At 30.5% G+C, this 11083-nt stretch overlaps 1 protein-coding gene across 1 annotated transcript; it reads left to right on the forward strand.

Moving 5' to 3' along the window:
* The first annotated feature begins 3387 nt into the window (after window positions 1-3387).
* On the forward strand, window positions 3388-8265 carry LOC111010016 (ethylene-responsive transcription factor RAP2-7). The gene is made up of 9 exons (XM_088117989.1): window positions 3388-4225; window positions 4379-4404; window positions 4496-4526; window positions 4639-4726; window positions 4926-5071; window positions 5325-5380; window positions 5613-5704; window positions 6189-6278; window positions 7611-8265. The coding sequence occupies exons 1-9, from the start codon at window positions 3774-3776 to the stop codon at window positions 7842-7844; spliced, it is 1215 nt and encodes a 404-aa protein (XP_087974115.1). The 5' UTR covers window positions 3388-3773; the 3' UTR covers window positions 7845-8265.
* Window positions 8266-11083: the final 2818 nt, after the last annotated feature.

Below are 11083 nucleotides of genomic sequence, written 5' to 3' on the forward strand. Positions count from 1 at the left end.
AAATTACAATGACTAAATTGTTACCAATTTGAAAGTACATGGACTAAATCGTTACAAACTAACGTTTAGGGACTAAACTGTTACTTTTTCGCAAGTACCATGACTAAAAGTTTTTTTTAACCATACTACTAAATACCAAATTTATTATTTTATTATCCAAAAATTAAAATAGATATTTAAAAAATTTAGAGATCAAAATAAAATTTAAATTGGGATCATAAACGAATTACACCCTAAAAAATGACAATAAACCAATTCCCCTTTTCAAGATATTAAATAATAGAAATAAAATGTCGTTAAACAAATCTTAAAACATTATTCATTTCAAAATATTTTATCACAACTAATGAGAGAGATAATAATGATAAGTGGTACAAGTTATACATAATGTTGGTTTAATTAATATAACAAAAAAAAACTTTATTGTTAAATTAAATAACAAAAGGAGGAAAAAAAAAACTAGAGCGAGATTCATTTTCCGAAGCATAATATTTAAACAAGACCTAGGTGTAGTATTGGGGATGGGCCATAAATTCAAATAATATACGAAATTAAATACTCATTTAATTTATTTAAAGGCTATTATTTTATTTATTTTCATGCCACTTGTTTTTTTCTTCCCTTTAATACTTATTGCAAATATCTTGAAAGATTCAATTTTGTCTCTAATAAACTAACATTTTTCAATTAAGTCTCTATCATTTACTAATGTTAAAATTTATAAACAATTTGTTGACATTATTTTAAAATGTAATTCATTCCATTTTAGAGAAATAATCTAAAATTTTTAAATTTAGGAGATGAAAAATTAGAAAACATCAATACATTATATTAACCAATCTGAGACTCAGCAATAATTGATACTTATATCTAACCAAAAAATTACGACTTAAAAAATACATATATATTAAAAAGATGATGCAGATTATATGGGGTAATGAAAGATCAAGATTTTTATAATTTTAAATTTTAAATTTAAGTGGATGAAAAAAAAAACTCACCCAACCCAGCAATAATATTTTTTCAATTGCATCATCACTCCCAATGTAATTATATTCTTAATGTCATGCTATTAAAATTATTAATGAATATTAATGATGGTGGATAATAGAGATATAATTTTTTAAGCTAAAATGAAAAAAACAGTTAAAATACTAAATATAAAATAATATATATTTAAGTGGAGGTTAGAGGTTACCCAAAGAAGAAATTTATTTCTTAGCTTAGTGGGAAGCCAGATTTGTAGCTGTAGGTGGACGCGACGAATCCAAGCCGTTGGATCCGTTGAATCTCGTACCTTGGATGAGTTGAATATTTTAATCTTAGGACCACTTGTAGCACGCCACCGAGATGGGCCCGCGTTAATATGGTGGTCCGCAGCGTAAAATAACTCCAAAAATTAGGTACAGTCAACGCTGCCGGGTAAGATTCGAGATCAGCCTACGAGAGATCCTGATCCAGCAATTATGGGAATCAACTAATCAGACAACGCCACGTGGACCAATTATAAATTGTATGGATAAAAAGGGTGTAATTAAATGGGTGATTAAATGGCTGTGTTTATAATTATTGTTGTGGGTAGATGTCGGTCAGCTAGATAGGTGACCGACCAATCAAGTAGGCGGATTAATTGCGGCTAGGTGAATTGCGGGTGAGGGTATGGCTGTGATAAAACGTGGGACGTTGCCTTTTACGGGAAATTTTTATTTTTTACCTTTCTTTCCCCAAAATATATTGTTATTACCAATTCCTTCCCCAAATAAAATACATGTTTCTTTTTGGTACACATTAAAGTTTGTTCTTGATTTTTTTTTTTCTCAAATAGGTTAATTTTGAAGTTTTCTTTTAAATCTTTTTGGGGTAAGTTACATCTAATTATCTATCATGGTGTAGCCCACTATTTAGTTAGAAAGAGATTTTAATAATAGTTCTTGTGTTTATTGATATTGTTGGACCACACTTTTATTTTTTGAGTGGACGATATTTATATCTCGTTTTGTTAGGTTTCTCTAGTTGTATAATGGTATTTGTTTTTTCTCCTGTACTTATATGAGCAAGTTAAATTTGACTTCAAATTCTGTATTAATTGATTTCATTATATTGAAATACTTAAAAGGTTGTGCTGGTACTTTTTAGAGCAATTACTTTGATGAGATAAAATAATTGCTGACACAAAATAAATATGTACTTAACAACATAGTATTAAACATTTGTTGACATTTCCATCGACATGTCCATATATTTGTGGGTTCGATATCAACATGAAGGATAAATCGACATTTCCATCATATACAAAAAATCGACAAAATACGAGAAATATCTAAAAAATGTCTTTAAAATATATGTATGCGATTAATATTAATAATTTATTGCTTATTTAGAAATAGAAAATTATTTATTTGTTAAATTAAATATTTTTTACTATTTTTTAATTTATCTAACTTTTATAGAAAAATCCATTGACATCGACACTCTATCGATATTTCCATGAAATTGAGATCTCAACATTTCTATCGATATCGACGTTGAGAGCTTACTTAAAAATACAACATGGTGTTTTAAATTTTACAAAAGTAGCAAGAAAAAGTCACATTGAAGTTAAATTAATAAATAAATAAAAGAAGGTACAATGTGAAATTAAAGAGTGAGAAAACATCATATAATCCAACAAAGAGTCACAAGGTCAAGACTTTTATGGCAGTTATCATATAGGTTAACATCGTCTTGTAATTCCAAAGAACTCGTTTGATAACATTCATATTTTTTTTTCTATTTCTTAATTTAGTAAAGAAAATTGAATCGGAAGGTTCCAACATCCATGAATTCAAGTAGGATAAAACTATATTTTATTTTTGTCTTGTAACCAATTGAAAACTGAAACTTATTTGGATAGTTTTTAAAATTTCTATACAATTTTGAGATTATTAAAAAAAATAATAAGAGACCTAATTAATTGTAAAATACTTATATTTCTTAAAAAAAAAATTAAAAACAAAAGATAGATCTCACCTAAGTATTTTATTAAGTTCTAAACTTTACATCAAAAAACTATTTTAATCATCATAACTAATGGTCCTCTACCCATACATTAAAAATTTGAGTTCATTTATACCTCACATTTGACTTCAAATACTCATTTACATACACATTAATCAAATAAATTTCTTTTTATACAAAGATTTGAGCAAAATCAAAATAAATACAATTCAAACCCAATTTTTAATTCAATTGCAACATATACATCTGAGCACGGCGCCGTGTTTGGCTTTCAACACAATTAATAATATCTCAACTTAAACTTTTTTTTTCTTTTTTTTTTTTATAAGAATTGCTTCTCACATATTCTTTTTTATTTAATGCTCAAAAGAAAAGGGGGAGTATTGAGAAGTGGGTTTAAAACTATTTCTAAAAATTGCTTTACCCTTCACAGTTTAAAGATCTCCTCTTTCTTTTTCTAGACCTGTCTTCCTCAGCCACTCTCTCTCTCTCTCCTCTGTTTCTCTCTGATCAGCTCAGCCATAGCCATGGGAGCTCGAGCTTGATATCAGTGGAAAAGAAAAAGATACCCTTTTCTCGAGGATTTCTTCACTGGGTTTGTTTTTAATGGGGAGAAGAATTCTGGGTCTGCTTTCTTCTTCTCCATTAACTCGTTTTTCATCTTAAAAAAACAATCTTTTTTTTTTCTTTTGTTCCTCTGTTTCTGTCTCTGTTATTGAGGATCGATCCAGAGGAATTTAAACTTTCTTAAAAAGAAAAGAAAAGGGGGGTTTGAGATGTTGGATCTTAACGATTCGATTATTAGCTGCGAAGAAACGGCGAATCGGATTGTAATGGAAGATTCGGAGACTTCGAATTCCTCCGTGGTTAATGCCGACGAGGCCTGCAACAGCAGAGAAGAGGACTCCTCTGTTTTAATCTTCGATATTCTCAAGAGGGAAAATTCCGGCGCCGGCCGTGGTGGGGGCGGCGGCGCGTCGCCGGAATTGGTCACCAGAGCGCTTTTCCCCGTCGCCGGAGGGTGTGGGGACTCGCTGCCGAGGACCCATTGGTTGAACCTGTATTCGACGGCGGAATCCGGCGGCGGCGACGGCCAGACGGAGCTGAAAGTTGTGCAGCAGAAGCAGCAGCAGGTGCGGAAGAGCCGCCGTGGGCCGCGGTCCCGGAGCTCGCAGTACCGGGGAGTCACGTTTTACCGGCGAACGGGAAGATGGGAATCTCATATTTGGTAAAAAAAAATTTCAAAATTATAATTATTTTTTAATTTTTGTACTCACAACTTTCCGAACTGGGAATTTCGTATTTTTCATTTTCTTTTCCTTTTTGGCTTCATTTCTAATTTAGTTCCTTCCCTTTTTTTTTTTTTTGCTTCCACTCTTAGGGACTGCGGGAAACAAGTTTATTTAGGTAAGAAAAGGGAAAAAAATCCAATTTCTGCAAATAATTCAAATAATCTCTGTTTTCTTTAATCTAATGCATTTTGTTTGAATTTTCCCAGGTGGGTTCGACACGGCTCATGCTGCAGCAAGGTTGGTTATTTCAATTATTCTTTTTTAAAAAAAGTTTGTATCATCAAACATGTGTTTGTTTCTCGAGAAAATTTCCAGTAAAATCTTCCCTTCTTCAATTTTGGATCGCCAGAGCTTATGATCGAGCGGCGATAAAATTCCGAGGAGTGGACGCAGATATAAACTTCAACATCACTGATTATGATGAAGATATGAAACAGGTGAGCCACTCATTCGAAAATTCTTTAAAGGTGAAGCAAAGAAGGAAGAAAATGAAATGATAGTGATATTCAGTGGATTGATAACAAAAATTTTATAAATTTTTTCTGTAATTTTGGCTCTGCCCCAAAAGATAGAAGTTTTGATAATAAAGAGGATTTTTTTTAAATTTCTTCTTCTTATTATTTTTTGTTGGTGTAGATGAAGAAGCTGAGTAAAGAGGAATTTGTTCATGTTCTTCGACGGCAGAGCACTGGATTTTCTCGTGGAGGATCGCAGCTGAGAGGATTATCTCTACAAAAATATGGAAGATGGGAAGCTCAGATGGGCCAAATCATTGGGAAGAGGTAAGTAAATTAAGAAAAGAAAAAACCCTCTTCCATGATTTTTTTCCGACACATAAGAAATATAAAGATCTCGAATCGATCTGAGTTGATTGATATTTGACCGTTTGAACTATATTTTGATTGACAACCTATGACGAAATTTAGTGAGGTAGATAAGAAAAATAATGAATGAATGGAAAAGATGGATTTCTCGTGGTTAGTTTGAAAGATGAACTAAAGTAAACATGTTCGTTTTTTTTTTAATTGAAAACAGTGGAGTTGAGCAAAAGACTTGTAAGGGGGAGACGATGGTGGAGGCAAGCAATGGAGGTAAAAAGAAAAAAAAAACCAATGATTCAAGTTGTCATGTTGTCTTGTTTCCCGAGAGGATGTATTGGCAAGAGCTTGGAGTTTGAAAAGGTTTCAAGTTCAAGCCTTGCATGCCACACGACATCGATTCTAAAAAAAAAAAATTGTCATATTGTCTCAAAGAAAAATTAGGGTTTTTCTTTTTTAATTCCATTTGTTGTGTTTGAATAAAATAAATTTTCTTTGAACGCAGGAAATGGGCATAATCTTGATCTAAGCATTGGGGGAATTTTCAACTACCATTTTAGCAATTCTTCCCAGAAGCTCAATATTGAGAGACCAAAGGTAGTAGAAAAAATAATAAATGATTTGTCTGAAATTTTTATTACATTTTTTTTTACAAAATCTATTTTCAAAATAATGAACCAACTTAAGTGTTTATCAGCAACACTCATCTATTATTGACTATTATTAAAGACAGAAAAATGTAGAACATATATTTTTTTCCTATTTTTCATATATTTTTCAAAATTTTTATTAATGGTAGGTATAAAGATGGATGCTGACTATTAAACATTTAAATATTGTTTTAAAGAAATTTTTCTCAAATAAAAACAAAAAACAAGATATAAAAAAAAAAAGTGAAAAGTAGAAACACTAATCAAGTACTGATTAAACGAACATATGTCTATTTTTATTCTTTTGTATGTGGTGATAAATTTGATAGAAAATAATAATTATGGATAATGAAAAAGAAGTTTTGAGAGCATAATAATTGATGTCTTTATAGATAAAAATAATTGATATCTTTTCTTTTTTTGGTTGGCAGAATGAAAATAATTGTGTGGCTGGAGGACAACCTCATGTTCCTCCTTCTGTCTGGTCTGGCTTTTACTCTGGTTTTTCACCAGATGATGAGGTAATTTTCTCATTCCCTTTTTTTTTTTGGAACTTTCACCATTTACCTTTTTAAGGGTTAAAATATTTGAAGGCTGGTTTCAACTTTATATCTATCATTTAAAAGGTTATTTAACTCTGTTATTGACATTTAAAATTGATTCCAATATATCTTAAAAAAATTTATTGTTAAAACTAGTGAGGGACGTTGTTGAGTTGTAAAGATATAGACATCACTTTTAAAGAATGAACAATAAATGTGGAAAGTACACATAATCACTCAGCAATTAGTGATGTGCTAGTTAAAAAACGAAAGGACTTATCACAAGTTTTTTGGTCATTTTTCAAGTCACGTTGGCGACTTCTTCATTTACAGCGAAACAAGCAACTACATCTATTTCCGTCACTTATTTTTATGGTAAAATTATTCAAGTGCATATTTGAATCAATTTCAAATGTCAATAATAGAAGTAAATTTCTTTTAACGATAACAATATAAATGAAAAACTAACCTCAAAGTTCATAGTATTTAGCTAATTTTTGTCTTATATTTTAGTTTTTGAACTCATTATTAATTATAAAAAAAACTATTGGAATCTGTTTTCTTTTTTTTTTGGTAATTTTTCTTTAATACACCATTGATTCTTTTCTTTTTCTATTTACCTAATCAACAAGGTATCTATATAAACAAATGTTGAAGCCACAGGCGGTAAATTAGGTATTAGTCTTTCCTATAAATTTGAATTCTTGTTAAATGCTTAAGGGTAAGAACTAAAATAGAGGCGGTTGGAAAAGTTTAGGGACTCAACGAAAATATTTCAAGTTAAGGGATCAGAATAAAACATCAGGAAGTTTAGAAAATAAGTAAGAAAATTTAGATAGGTACCAAAATAGGATTTAAGTCTATTTGTCTCGTCTTTCAATAATTTATCACTCTCTTTTATTTAGAATGTTAGCACAATACAATATAGAGACCATGACCCAAGCATATAAAGCACTTGGTGCAAGCAATTTTTGACAACTATTTTGAAATTTCCTACCTAGAAAATGGACTTCCCAATCCCTTCTCCAATCAACTTTCCAACCCGAATTCGACCTTTTCGAAACGAACTTTTCTCCTCTCATCTCTCCATTCTAAATCACCCTATAATAACTCTATTAGCATAAATTCATCATATTTGTTAGAATAACAAACTCATTCAAACCAGTTTCGTTTCTTTTGAAATCTCCTCCTCATGTAATAAACCTAAAAAACATAAACCAAGCAACTTTATTTTCTACACAATAACCAAACCCATTTGAACTAAAGCAAAACAAAGCTAAAATGGTCGTTTTTTTTGTTTTCTCCTCACAGGAACGAGGGAGAGAGAAGAGAAACAACGGAGACTCGACAAAGATCCCCACAAGTTGGGGATGGCAGATGTCGATGCCAATGCCAATGCAAATACAAGGGAATATGAGTAGTAATGGAATAATAGGTAGAGAAGAAGCTCATGTTCTTCCCAAGAGTGCAGCATCATCAGGATTCTCTTCCTCTTCTAATTTTGGTTCACTTTATGCCCAAAACAACACCACCAATATTTCTTAACAACAAACAACAATTTGATGTGTCTTTGGCTTCTAATTAAGAGAGGAATTTAATAATTTATCAAGCCAACAACCACAATTAGTTAAAATATTTCCAATTTTTTTCTTTTTTTCTTTGGCGAAATTTGGAGTATTCCTAGCTATATATATGCATGTACATATACATATAAGAAGTATGATTTTGAGGAATTGGTTGCTTTTTGTAACCAAATTGTATGGCCTTTCCATTATTGGAGGCTCTCTTTTTCATTACTTTGAAAAGAAATGGCATTGATATATTTTATTGGGAGCAACTTTTTTTGGCAATTTGGCAAGAGGGCAAGACAGTCAACTTTATAATATTGTTATTTGAGCCTTTTATTATATGTCAATGTTTGTGTAAAGAAAAAAAAAGTGCAAGTTCCTTTGCCTTTTGGGTGATGTTTAAGTTTGTTAAGTCTCTCTTGAATTTGATGCTACAAGTTTGAAGGAATTATGGAGAAGAATTTATGGCAAATGAGGAATAATCTCTCTTTATCTAGTGAAATTGATGCAATGGGTCTGGACTAAATAAGTCGAATCTATGTAAAACAAGAAATAATTTATTATTTTTGTCTAAATTTATGTAGTGGGTTTGGGTAACAAAAGTAGCATCGACAACAAATGGAAGAATACTATTCTCTCCCCTCTCTCTGAAAAAAAAATATATATATTCAAGTTTGAGTGACATGAATGGAATCAAAACGCTAACAGGAGTAGGTTAATGCCAACACATGAGCATGGTTCGGTAATTGACATGTACTTATCCCTTCGAGATTGGAGGTTCGATCTCTCATATCTCCAAATTGTTGTACTAAAAAAATAGCTACAAGTTATGGTCTACTATTTCTTTTTAGGTAGGAGGTTTAGATTTCCACGGTCTCACTTTTGTTATACTAAAAAAAAATTGCGTTGTACTCATCCCCTTAGCGGTAACATGAGCATAGCTCAACAATAATTGACATGTACTCATCTCCTCGAGATCGGAGGTTCGATCCCTTGTATCTCCAAATTGTTGTACTAAAAAAACAAGTAGTTCAACGATAAAAGTTATAATCTACTATTTTTTTTAGGTAGGAGGTTCAAATTTCCACGGTCTCACTTTTATTGTACTAGAAAAAATTTGCTCTGTAACCAAGAAGAAAATATTGCCTCTCTTTATAAATTATTCAGACATGTACATGGAGTTACTATGTTTGTAATTCATATTATAGAGGAATATTATTGTCAGTCTCTTATCTATAAATTAATCGATGTAGTTGCAGACTTGAGCGTAACTCAATTGATTTATATGTATTATGATTTTATAAGTTAAAAATGATAAAATAATGTTTTTATCTATATTTTGAAATAAACTGGAAATATAAACAAGAAACTTGAATTTATTCTCTTCAAAATTGCTATACTATTTTAAAATAGTTACCAAACACTTATGTTTCTAAAAAATTAATGAACTGTTATTCAAATTCAACTCAAACAGCTCTTGCGGCCTGCACCGAAACAATGCTTTACCCATAGATGTCCAGTCAACTGCTGCGCCTCAACGCATTTCAGGGAGAACCAGCTAGCTCTGGGTTCGAGTGGTATTTCACCCCAACCACAACTCATCCGCTGATTCTTCAAAGATTTTAATTTATGAATTTTTCTTATTTCAATCCTACAATAATTAAAGAGACGAAATTGTTTACTTTGTTGTACCAAATTGTAAAGTCAATATAATTTTCTTTAAATTGAGTTGAAAAAAAAAAAAAAAAGAAACAACTTGAACCTTAATGTCTTTTAAGGAAGAAAATTCTGACCATTCAAATTCTAAAATAGGGCATGTTGAAAATTATGTTTCGAAATGAAGAAAATATGAAAGTAGAAAAAGTTATGGGAATTGAAAGAAAAAAGACATGATTTGACACATTACTTTATTTGGGATGCAACTTGCTTAGGTTGTTGCCGACACAATAAATTATATAAATATACATATTTATGTAACGAATTAATTTGACCTTCACCAAAAGTTTTCAACTATCCAAGTTTGAACCAAAACTTTTTGGAAAATGTATTATTATTAGGATAGAATCATTTTGTCCAAGGGTGAAAACCCCAAGATTATTGAAAAATCTCATTCCATGGGTTTGAACCATAATTTAAGTGATGGAAAGCAGGAATAAATAAAAAAATAACTGATAAATTAAAAATAAAAAAAATTCTAGATCGGAGAAAAAACATGGCCCACAAAAAAATAAAAATTATTACAGTTTTTTTGAATTTTCTCTCCCACCTCAGTTACGTAAAACGCCTCCTTAAAATAAATATCACTCAAATAACTAGTACCAGTAAATTACGTTTAAATATTTTTTTAACGAGAATGAATAAAATTCAAATCACGTGCCCTTTTTATATCAAAGTACACCCTCTCAATGATACCTTTTCAAACAACTTCTAAACTAAATCCTTTTCCCATTTAAGTACAAAATATTTTTCCATTATGTGTCTATTGTTTTAAAAGTTGTAATTTCATTTCATATTTTTCATAACTTTTCAATGAAAATTTTATTTGATAAAATCATGATAATTAAATAATATTTTTTTCTTTTAAACACGGGGAGATTTGAACTGATGAATTTTTTGTTAGAGACAAATGCCAATTAGCGCGTTGAGTTAAACTCATGTAAGTATAATTGAATAATAAAATTTTTTCCAAAAAAAATAATAATTGAATAATAAAATAGTGATGCTGGCATTAAAATATATTATTTTACATGAGTTGATATTTTTCAAATGTCAAATATATTTACTTCACTCTTCTCTATTTGAATTCTACAGGATAAAGTTTAATTACACTAACTTTATACCTTGCCCATCTTACTAAACGAAAAAAATAACTCCAACTCGCGTTACTTTATAAAATTTTCAATAATTTGACAGAATTATAATTAAAATATCGAAAATGTACTTGAAAAGTTATATTAAAAACTAAACGGAAATTAATAAAATTAATTAAAAAATCTATAAATTAAATTAATTAGAAAATACCGAAAGTAGCAAAAAAAAAAATCCAAAACCTGTCAGATGGGCATGCACCACAAATATGTGACCTAACTGGGCTAGTTTGAGAAATGCCCAAGAAATATTGGGCCGTAGAGCCTAAGAAATTATGAGTGGCCCAATAAGTATTTCTGGCCCAGCCCATGATCCAGAGCTCAAAACTTTGGACGGTGGGGTTTCTCT

The sequence above is a fragment of the Momordica charantia genome (assembly GCF_013281855.1).
Source record: "Momordica charantia cultivar OHB3-1 chromosome 9 unlocalized genomic scaffold, Mcharantia_2.0 BLBB01000009.1, whole genome shotgun sequence".
NCBI classification, from domain to species: Eukaryota; Viridiplantae; Streptophyta; class Magnoliopsida; order Cucurbitales; family Cucurbitaceae; genus Momordica; species Momordica charantia.

Bases quoted from the DNA above. Each gene is read 5' to 3' on its own strand.
- LOC111010016 (XM_088117989.1), top strand. From the start codon at position 3,774: ATGTTGGATCTTAACGATTCGATTATTAGCTGCGAAGAAACGGCGAAT. The intron at 5,072-5,324 runs GTAAGTAAATTA...AATTGAAAACAG, and splicing joins GGCCAAATCATTGGGAAGAG to TGGAGTTGAGCAAAAGACTT. The intron at 5,381-5,612 runs GTAAAAAGAAAA...CTTTGAACGCAG, and splicing joins GGTGGAGGCAAGCAATGGAG to GAAATGGGCATAATCTTGAT.